This window comes from Gossypium arboreum, chromosome 8 (assembly GCF_025698485.1).
Source record: "Gossypium arboreum isolate Shixiya-1 chromosome 8, ASM2569848v2, whole genome shotgun sequence".
Lineage (NCBI taxonomy): Eukaryota > Viridiplantae > Streptophyta > Magnoliopsida > Malvales > Malvaceae > Gossypium > Gossypium arboreum.
The window spans coordinates 131,611,233-131,623,410 of record NC_069077.1 but is presented as its reverse complement, the minus strand read 5'-3'; the positions used below and the strand labels follow the sequence as shown (position 1 = coordinate 131,623,410).

Below are 12,178 nucleotides of genomic sequence, written 5' to 3'. Positions count from 1 at the left end.
TTAAACGATAAAAAATCTACTGAATCAGGAGATGGATAATGTGATCTCTTCGACGATCCGATCATCACATTCCACAAGTCAAAATCTATAGGAAAAGAAATGCAACAGGGTAAGCATTTTGGAATGCTTAGTAAACTTATATGTATACAAACAATTAACTTACCTCATTTAACAAATACATAGGTTAAACTAATGTGTATAATCAAATTTACCTAGCACATCAAAACATAATCACAACAAGGTGAGCTGATTCACATTCAATTATGTAACATATCAAGTACAAGCATAACATTTCATATCTTCTAAATCCAATTTAACCTCAACTCAATCATATGTATATACTTAACTTTTCATTAAATTCTCTACTTTAATACCTTTGATCATTAAGCACATTACATGTTGTTCAATTTCCATATTTCGTATATTGTAAGTTACCTAATGAAACACTGTAAAAGAACTCGTATACACTAGTACTAATCACACATGATGCTCGTCTGAGCTGAACATATCCATTTGTGTCAGGTTACTCGTTTAGGCTAAACCTTTTATCGACACATCAAATAGCCTAGTCAGGGTTGTATATACATGAAAGGTTGCTTGTTTGGGTTAAACTTATAAAATGACATCAAGTTACTCGTCTAAGCTAAACCTGTGTCACATGTATCTTCGAGTTTGCAACAAATGCTGGATCTCGGAATCATCAAAAATCAACATGTAAATATATGTACGATACATTTGCGAAGTTTTATCAAGGTAATTTCCATCATGTAAGTTCATGTTTTTTTTTCAATTTAATCCCAATCTCACTCTTTAGTACTAATTTGCATACAATTCAAAGTTCACTAGAGCTTATGCGTATTCATAATATGATACACATAAGGATCAAATAATAATTATACCATATGAACTTACCTAGCAAAAATAGAAACTGATAAAGTGTCAAGGACTAATCGACAATTTTTCCCTTTTCTACGGTTATCCTTCGATTGGTTTAAATATTGATCTATATCATAATTCAATTAAATTATCAAAACCAAAAATCAATAAACAGCCTACTATAGTTATGTATCAGTTCAATTTCATCTATCGAATATTTCCTCAAGTTTTGGATTTTACTAAATTTAATCCCTAAAATCAAAATTGTCATAACTTTCAAATTTGAGCTTCGATTTCGAAACTGATCTCAATTTCATACTTTTAAAAACCTCTAATATGAATAATTATAGAAATTTCATGTCAATTTCAAAGTATTTACACTTTAGTCGCTATGACCAAAATCAACAATTTTCACTTTACAAATTAGTCATTTTTCATATCTAAGCTTGAAATCTAACTATTTAACACTCAAACTTCAAGCATGAATCAATGAAAACATTTTGAAACTTTAAAAATTTTAAAAAATAACATACGGGTTAGCTTAATTAAGCTACTACAATCTTAAAAACGTAAAATTTATGAAAAATAGCTTCCAAAAACTTACCATGCAAAATAGCAAAGCTTTGAACTTCAAAAATTGCTTCCAAGCTTTTCCTTTTTTTTCTTTTTTGACGGTGAAGAAAGAAGAAACATGGAAAAGATGATAAACTTATGCTTTATTTTACTACTTTGAACATATTTTAATAATTTAATTAAAGTTAACACATAAATCACTTAAATTTAAGATATTAACCGTCCACCATATTAAAAATGGCCTAATTGCCATATTAGCCCTTGGTTGATTGTTATTTAACCTTTTTAACTAATAAAAATTTATAGTGATTAACTTTTACATTTTTACGATTTAGTCCTTGTACCTTAATTAGCTATTCGTTCAACAAAATTATTGGATCAAAATTCAATATAACACTATAATTGACTCGTAAATATTATTATATAATAGCATTTACGGACTCAAAAATCTAAAAACAGGGTTTCGAAACCTTCGTTTCCAGCTAAAAAACGAGCTATTACAACAGGTGATAAGACGAAGTTGCAAAATTTGTCGGAGTACAAACGAAGTTGTGTGTAGTTGACTGCAAACTTGTTTCAAATGGCTTGAGTGATGACAAGCTCAAAAGTTTCTATCATCAATTTGGCGTAGTGAAAGTTGGTGTTGAGGGGGAGTGTTGAATATCAACCCCAACTTATTGAAAAATATATTTTGTCAATGTTTATATTGTAAAAAGCTTAACTTTGGTGAGTACTCTTTAGGTACTAAGTTTAGTCTTAAGTTTTATTTAAGTAGAGGAATGAATCCCACATTATTTAGGAATAAAAAAGTAAGGGATTGTGAGTTCATATAAAAACTCATATCCCCCATTGCTTAGAAAAACAAAAGCAGTAAGAGTTTAGGTCTATATAAAGACTTATGTAGTAAATGATAAGTGCATGAAACCAAAATTGAGTCTTCTATTTAGTTTTTTAAATTATTCTATTTTCTTATTTTGGAGTTTCAAGAGGTGTAGCTAAATTTTAGTTTAATATTATCGTGGGCCTGGGTATTATACAAGGAAATCTTTTCTTACTCTTTTTTTGAGAATAGCATGGAATGCACATGTATATATGATATTGGAGAGAAAGAAACAAGAGACACTTTAAATGGCATCAAGCTAGTGAAAAGATCATTGTAAATAGTATTAGAGATATAGTGAGAAAGAAGATTATGGGGAAAAATATAAATAGGGACAGTAAACATGTGATTTTGTATTGATTAGAGAATAATTGAGTGATCTACTATTTAACCGCTACTGTTTTTGTTTGTAGCAACTCATTGTTTCTTTTGGATAATATAAAGAAATACTTATCCACAAAATTCGACCTAATAAGGTTACACAAATGGAGAAGTTATAGCCCCGATTTGTGTAACAAAATCAATTTATGTATGCTTTTGCTGGGTGCATTGCCTTTCTCTTAGCTTGTAGCATGACAATTTTTGCCTATCTTATTAAAAATTTTATTGCCGAAAAAAGAATTAATGTATATAATATTTCATCAAATCCAATTTATAAAAATCCATTCTAAAAACAATATTTATGCAATATTAAATTTTGGTTTGAATTGATTAGGTTTGCTGCAATTGACTTGGATTTCATGCTGCTAATTGCCTGTGCTGCTCTTGTCAAGTCATGCATGCTGTAGTATGCTGTTTTACTTGATATAATTTGAAGTTTGATCGAGGAAAAAAAAAAATCCTCAACGTAAGGGAACTGTTTGTTTTTCGTCTGGACGAATAACGACGAAAGGGGAGTGTATAATATATAGTAAAAAGTTTTGAAATGAAAGGCATTTTTCTAGATGGGTCCGGCACTCAAACCTAGGTTTTAATTTGAGTGAAGCTGAAAGAAAAAACCCTAAATGCTTGAATCAGGAACCTAATTCAAAACCCTAGTGAGAGAAATCCAATCAAAATTTCCCTACCAAGCTTGTAATTTAGACATCAAAGTTGTATTTAGTTAAAAAAATCCAATTGCTTATCACCAAACCATTCACTTGGGTGTTCAAATTAGCCTAAAAGGAAAATGTACATTGCAAATTTGATATCTATAACATCTATTTGAAGCAAGAGATTTTTCCATATTCAACCAAATTTACATGAATTGGGGCAAAGCCTGATTGATCGCTTTTTTGTCCACTGTTTTTATTGTTCCGTTTTAATTCTTCTGTAAAAAGAAATTAGGGTTTCCTGTGGAAATTCAGAAACGATACAAATTGGGAAATAGCTGACAATTATAGAATTCAATAAGCAAGCTCCATTTCTACTAATAATTAATTTCACATGAAAATATTTCAAGTTTGAAACTTCACTTAAACATGACGACTGTGCAAAAGATCACATAAGAAAGAACATCTTACAGAATCCATCTTGCGGGCCTTCCATCTTTGAACTTTGAAGTATATATTAGGCATAAAAATAACCCCCTTTTCCTTCTTCTTTATGTAAGTAATGATTCTTCTTATTTCGTGTGCTTTCTAAAGAATATATCCACAACTGCTGTACATTGAGAAACTTCTTTATTATAAGTATTTAATATAGAATATATAGTGATATATATACTAGGGATCATGACCTAATCGAAGCTCCAAGTCTAATTCATCTTCTTTATCATTATATCCATCAGCCTTCTTGTTTTCATGATCATCTTCGCCAAACGGATTCCGATGCTTTGAATTGTCTACAAACAGTTGAGCCGTGTGCGGAGGTAGCCTAAAACCCCAACCTGAAACTGGAAGAAAAGCTTGATAACTTACATGTACCTCAGGAGCAATGGAGTAATGCGGCTGATAGCTTTGGATTGGCGGATAGGAATAAGGTCTAAAACTTGGGTAATTCTTATCATCAGCTTTGTTGCCTGAAAGTGAAACTATAGGAACCGAGCTAGGCCTGCTCTTGACTCTATCTTTCCTGTGGATGTTCATATGCCCACCTAAGGCTTGTGCTGTAGAAAACCCTCTCTTGCAAAACACACACTCGTAGGACCGACGACCGGTGCGCATATCATCGATGCTTTGCTCTGATTTATCAGTCTCTTCACTCGAGCTCTTTGAATCTTCAAGATGGTTGGCTTCCATGGAAATTCTTAACTAAGACTCAAATTCTCACCAGGAAATTTATCACTTCTTGGAGATTAAGGGTTTATCATTATGATTGGAAGGAAGTACATGAGGAGAAAAAGTCAGACAAGGGACATGAGTTGTGTGAAGAAATGTTGGGAGAGACAAAAGTCTTATAGACATTTGCAGGCAGATCAGCTTTGGTTGATAGCCGGCTGAGGTTAGTCGATATCCATCTCTAGTTGGCAGTAATTGGTATATTTTATCTGCTAATTGTCTGCCATTTTTAAGCTCTCTCTTGTTGCTTTCATCTAACTTTTTCCTTAAAAGTAGACTCCCTTTTGTCACCTCTCTCTTCGCCTTTGCATGTATTTTCACTCATATATATTAAATTTAAGTGAGAATTTATGTGTATATACACACACAAGACACTTTTGATGCATTGGAATATATAGTCTTTTGGGAAACTCTAAATGAACCTTTGATTGTAAGCAGAGAGAGGCTCTACAGATGTGTCAATCAGTCCATGGTTATAAAATATATAGGCTCTTCAATTAATGATAAAATGCGTATATTTACACACTATATAATTGAAATTAAGGCTAATGATCACACTGGTAAGGAAAGGTGCAGGAACCTTCCTGCAGAATATATGATGATGAGGAGAAAATAGTGTATATCTTTGTACTTGGCACTTGTCCTTAAGTAAAACCTTTCTTTTCCACCATAGTTAATGGAAAACACATCATCTTTTTGTCACAATCAGATTCATGATTGACTATAATGATCCTTTATTAGATTTAATTGATCATTACAATTTGATTACTATTACTAATTAGTGTTTGCTTGGGAAAGTTGTGATTGTTGTGTCACATTAATAGAAACATCTTATCACAGTTTTGGTTTAGTCACCTTAAGGAAAATCCAGCAATTAATAAATCTGCTAATTAATCTGCCATCCATGTATGTTATCGATGTTAATCTTAAACGATATATATTTAACTAAGTTTTATCATATATATTATCAAAAGGTCTGGCGTACGCATGCACTCTTGGTTTTATTTCTATGGCGGCTATTTGTTTTAGGTATCAAGACCAAACTGAACTTGAGTCACTTTTCTTCTCCTTCCCAGGGTTGTAGTAAGTGTGTAATGGTCAGTTAAGTTAAAAAGACTTAAAAAAAAAACTGATCTTAACGGAAAGTACTAATAATTGAATCTATTCGTTTAAATATATGTACTTTTTTAAATTTAAATTTTAGTTCTTATATTTTGATTTTGAAATATTGAATTTCTGTATTTTTTATTTAAAATGTTGGTCCCTCAGTTTAATTTTGGTGTTAAACTTAACAATGTCGAAAGTAAAATAACTTTTATAGCCCTCAACATTTACAATTTTTTTTGTCAATTTGGTCATTATCCTTTAAAAGTTACATAAAAAGTATATTTTTTCATTTTTAAATAAAACATAATATATATATATATATACAAACTCTTTAAAGTTTAAAAATAAAAATGATTTTGAAAAATATAAAATAATTCTAAAATTCAATGTTATCTACACGGGACTGGACCAAGAATCGATTGGGTTATCAATCTTGTGAGAGGTAAAAAATCAATTCATCCACGAATGACTGGTTGAACCGATTTCAAACAGGTCTGACAAATTGGTTACCAAAACGATTGGTTCGACCTGTTCAAAGTAAATAAATTATTACAAAATTAAAAATATTAAAAAATTATAAAAATCAATTCAACTACTTTTCATCCCGGTTCAACTAGTCCATACCGGTTTGTTGTTCAACCAATTCTTTTTTTTAAAAAAGAAAATTTGAATCTTTTAGCCTTCAACATTTACAATTTTTATCAATTTGGCCCATACCCTTTAAAAGTACATATTTTTTAACAAAAAAAATCTTATTTTAAACATAAATTTAAAAATTATAACTTTTAAAATTTTTAAAATATGAAAAATAAAAAATATTTAAAATTCAAAATAAAAATAATTATTTAAAATAATTTTAAAATAATAAAATTCTAAAATACAATGTTATCTAAACCAGACCGAATCGATTGGACCAAGAACCAACTAGGGTATCAGTCCATGAGAGGTAAAAAAATTGTTGACCAACGAACCAGTACTAACTGGTTGAATCGGACTAAAAACCCAATTGAATTGATTTTTATAATTTTTAACATTTTTTTTAATTTTTTTAATAATTTATTTACCTTGAACCAGCCAAACCAATCATTTTGGGAACTAATTGGTCAGATTAGTTCAACATCGTTCAATTGATTTTGTTTGCTCGATTCAACCAATTTGTACCAATTCGTGGTTCAACCAATTTTTTTACCTCTCATCAAATCAATTCCCCAGCCAGTTCCCAGTCCAACTAGTTGGTTCGGTCCACTTTAGATAGCATTGAATTTTGAATTTTTTATACTTTTAAAATCATTTTTTCTTTTTGAATTTTAAAGAGTTTTATTTTTCATATTTTTTAAAAATAATATATATTTTAAATTTTATTTAAAATATGAAAAAATTTAATTTTAAACTTTTATGTGCTTTCAAAGGGTAAGGACCAAATTCGCAAAAAATGTAAATATTGAGGGCTAAATTTACATTTGACAACTTTAATGACAAAATTAGATGAGAGATCAAGATTTTTAAATAAAAAAGGATAGAGACTCAACGTCTCAAAATTAAAGTATAGGTTCTAAACTTTAAATTTCAAAAAGAGTAAAAAGACTTTTGGCATATTTAAACCAATCTATTTAATGTCCATTTTATTGGACAAAAAGATTGATTTTGGACTTTTGGTTAGACATGTTTATAGGTTGGGCCAAACTGTGACTTGATTTAAAAAAAATATTGGCCCAAGTCCCACCACGACCCACCCAAATAACACATTTCTTTATTTTTTAAAAAATATATTTTTATATTAATATTATATAATTTTATTAGAACTTTCTTTGTCATACTTTGAAGATATAAAGTATGTTGCAACATGCTTTTTGTCTAGTTTTGCATCTAGATTGAAATTGTTTTCTTATCATGTGTGTTGAATGTTCCTGACTTGTAAGATATTCATTTAGTGATATTTATTATGAATTTTATGCAACAAAATAAGAGTTTTTGTAAAAGGAAACTAGAATAAGAGATTTGAGAGTCCTTAAAATATGAATTTTATGATCTCGTCCCTTTTGTGATTATCCTTTAATTAGGATGAGAAGATATTTCAAGAGTTTATTTGGAAAGAGATTATAATCGAATTATGGAGGATTATTTTATAAGTTTTTTTTAGAGATTTACTAAAGTACTTATCAACTCTCTGCACCCAAGCTACATGTCTATAAAGGAAGAGTTTATTCTTCCATATTGTGTGGAATTGAGCTAAGTATTTTGTGATCATTAATTTGTTTATTTAAAACACTTTCTTTATGTGTTTTTTGAGAGCTAATTGTGCTCAACTTTAAGTATGTTTACTGGCCTTCTATAGAGAGGTTTGGGTTGAGCGTAAGCTAAGTGTACATATATTTGTGGTTGCAATTATCTTTATGGCTTGAATAGCTGAAGAAAATTTGTACTATTGAAGTTTGTATAATGGACTCGTTCTCTGAGTAAGGCTCTGCAAAGCTAGGTTTTTTAATTTAATTGCTTCAGCAAATTCCAAATCTTTATTTTTATTTTATCTTATTGTATTATTTTTTTTGTCGCAACTGTTAGACAGAACTTATATTACAACATCAGGTGAGTCTACAAACTAAACCAATTTGTTTATCAAACTTAATAAACTATTAATTGGTATCAGAGCTACACACTAACTATATTTGATGAGATCTTAAAGTTTGGTAAGCTATGAGGGCCATGAGAAAAGGAAACTCTACTACTATACCACCTATGTTAATTGATGTTGCAAATTACACCTATTAGAAAGTAAGAATGAGGGCATTTGTGAAATTCATTGATGAGAGAGCTTGGATAGCTATAGAGGATGGTTGAACAAAGTAGAAAAAAACTGATAAAGTGGATTGTATCACTAAAGGTAAAAAGCAACTACATCACTGATTTGCCACGAATTACAGTATTATTTACATCTCTTTTTACGCGTAATTGTAGCTTGTTTAATAGTAAATCAAATCAACTTAGTATATATCTATGGTTTAATGCTTGAAGTAGTGATTTATGTTTTTTAGTAGTTTTTATTACATCTTAGATATCTAAATAAGGTTATGTGGTCTTGTAGGACAAATCGAAAGCTAAATATGTATATTTGAGCTGAAATTGTTGCTTAAGTTGTGACACTGAAGATAGAAGAAAAAATAAGTGTTGGAGCAAAACTGTCTACTATGTTGTGACATGCCTTCTGCTTTCTCGTGACACTGAACTATGTTGCAACACTACAGGCCTATATTGCAACACAGCTTCTGCGCGGCCCAAAAATCCCTACACGTGACGATTGCGTTTTTAGGGAAATTAAAAGTATTTTTCCTAATCAAACCTTAAGAACTTCAAGGATAGTTTAGGCATTTTAATATTTCGAGTTTAACCTATATAAATGCCATTGTAACTAGACTAGACACATAATTTTAGGGAGACAAAAATTATTCTTAGGTTTTTATTTCGTTCTTAGTTTTTTACTTAGTTTATTTTATATTCGTGTTATTGGAAGATAATATTCCAACGTTAGACGATTGTAAGTGGAGATTGCTTCGGGGCCACATTTTTACATTGATGAAATCCATGAGTATCTTTTTCCTTTATTCTATTTTATATTTATTTCTTTAATATTGTTAATTGAATGTTTGTATAAATATTAGAATCAATTTATGCTTTATACATATTTCGCATGTTTCAACTGTATTAACCTAATTAATTGATTGACAGGTGGAGTTTAATTTGGATTGGTTGGATCTAGTTGAGTGCAATTAAACCCTAGGATTGACGACCCTAGGAAGTCATTTAGGTAGGAATTAACCTGATGTTGGTATTGCCTACCAAGCATCACTTAGTAGGCCAGTGGTTAGGGAAGTGGAAACACGAAAATTTACACATTTTTTCATGCGCTTTTTAACTTAAATTCATGTAGTTTCGATAAAATTCCTGTCGGAAAATAATTAATTTTTATAAAATGATTAAAGTGTACTTAAAATATGAAAATTTTTAATTTTAATTAATTTTATAATTAATTTTGATGAATTTTGGTTATTTTTGACAGATTTACACAAAGGGTGAAAAATGGCTCAGCAGACACTGCTAGAAGTAAAAAACTGAGAAGCAATTTGAAGTATCAAGGTGAATTAATTTTCAGCCTAAGACGGTCCAAAATTAGGGGTGAGCGTTCGATCGAATTGAACCAAATTGAATGAAATTTTTTTTGAGTTAATCGAGTTGACGAATCATATTTTATCATCCTAATTTGATTTGAAATTTTCTCGAATCGAGTAGAGTGAGATGAAATTCGAATCGAATCAAATCGAATATATTTGTTCGAGTTAAATTTTAAAAAATAATTTTGGGTCCTTATAACCACTGTCACCCATCGTAATAAAATTTGTCCACCTTAACCAAAATTTTTATTAACTTTCATCACCTCATAATTTATTTATTAATTTTTTATATACGGGTTAGCTTCTTTTCTTGCTTAGTTGTTTCAATTATCTTCAGAATCTTGTTACTATGTATTTTGGAATTAAAAAATATATTAAATGGAAAAATGTGATTTTGGGGGGAAAATGAGAAAGGGTAAAAGTTTTGAAGGAAAGTAAAAAGGTTTGAGAGTTTGGGGTAAAAATGTAAAATATTATAGTTTAATATTCGAATTATTCGAGATATTCAAATTCGAAAACTCAACTCGATTCGAACTCGAAATTCAAAAAAAATTCGAGTTGACTCGAATAACTCGATTAACTCGAATAAATCTATTCGTTTAACTCGAAATTCAAAAAAAAAATTTCGATTTTTTCGAGTCGAATCGAGTTTTGCTCACCCCTATCCAAAATTATGTGTATTAATTCATAATATAATTAATTTTAATTTATATCCAATTTAATTTGGGTTAATAAATTAGTATTAATAAATTATGAAAAGTAGTCCAGTTAAGCTGAACCGAGTGAACCGAACCGACCAAGTAATGGACAGCCCAAAACTGCCCCATGTGCTAACCCAAATCAGCTTATTGGCTGAATATTTAGCTTGCAAAAAGGCCCTTAAAGACTTGTTCAAATAGCATTCAAACCCCTCCACAAATGGTGGCTTTCTAGATTTGCCCCAAGCTTAATTTAGCAAGTTTGAAATCATCAAACTTGCCACATGTGTGGTCGGCCAAGGGAAGGCTCTTTGGCTGCCAATTTTTGCTATTTTTAGCAGCCCTCTTTAGCTATAAAAATCCCCTTAAGCTGATCATTTGAAACACATCCCAAGCATTTACATTTTTCTCTTCTCTCCACTTTCTCTCTTCTTTTCCATTCAAAATTCTCTTGCTCTCTTGCGATTTCTCTTCTTGGAAAAGGGGCATTCATCAGCCATTTGGAGCAGCAATTAAGTGTTCATAGTAGCCTTGGTTGACAAGGACAACAGAGAAGGAAGAAAGGAGCAAACGAGTCAAGCCACGAAAAAACAACGGATTTGATTCTTGCTCCCTATCTCTTTAATTTTTGTTGTTATTATGATGAACATATCTATAAATATTTATGTTGTTGGAATGATTAATTTAATCAATTTAGCTTGAATATAATTATTATTAGGTTGATTGCGTTTCGTTGCTAAAATTGTTGAAATTGTGTTTATATTGTTATAGGCTTCGGTAAGATGCTTGGTTAAGTAAAATCATGACTAAGTTACTCTTACATTACAATTGTGAGGTAGCTAATAAATTAGTTATTAGTACTTAATCAATGCATGTTTAATCATTTAAGGTAGCTGAAGGTTAAATTAGCAACGGAATTGCCTTGCATAACTTGCAAGATTATTGTGATTAAACTGTTTCGAGGTAGGGATACCTTGTTACCTCATATAGTCTTTTATGTGCTTATTAGATTTAATTAATCATTTGAATTAACATAGGGATATGTACAAGAGATTATTTCTATTTAATAAGTATGTATGTGCAATAACATATTTGCCTATTAAGATTTGTTTAATCAGTTGAATTGACATAGGGATATAGTCAATAGATGAATGGATTTTGGTAGGTGAGTATGTTCATAAGTTAGCAAATTACTGAGTTGCCGTGAATTTATTCGTAACCATATAAACATGAGTTTAATAATTCTAAGTTAAGAAATGTAATTAATCTAACACAATTATGTCATCTTGATTAAACTCGTATTTTGAAATTATGCATTTGAGATTTATTTATTTAGTTTAAAATCTTAGTTCATAATCACCCTCTTCAAACAAAATATTTTTTTTTCACCAAAGTGTTTTAAATAGCATTGATAAATAATTTTTTTCATAGTCCCTGTAGGTACGATAACTCGACATTTACTTGTCACTTTATTACTTGTTGCGATTGTGTACACTTGCACATTTCCGTCGTTCCAAGTTTTTGGCGCCGTTGCTAGAGACTGTTTTAAAAAGTCATTATTTGTGAATTTGTTAGTTTTGCATTTTGGTTTATTTTTCTATTCAAATTTTAACTTATTTA

General features: G+C 30.1%; 1 protein-coding gene across 1 annotated transcript; it reads right to left on the bottom strand.

The window, feature by feature from the left end:
• Positions 1-4,032: 4,032 nt before the first annotated feature.
• Positions 4,033-4,548, bottom strand: LOC108468645 (transcriptional regulator SUPERMAN-like). Its single transcript, XM_017769521.1, has one exon. It carries the CDS (start codon positions 4,546-4,548, stop codon positions 4,033-4,035), a length of 516 nt encoding a protein of 171 aa, XP_017625010.1.
• Between the last annotated feature and the right edge of the window lie 7,630 nt (positions 4,549-12,178).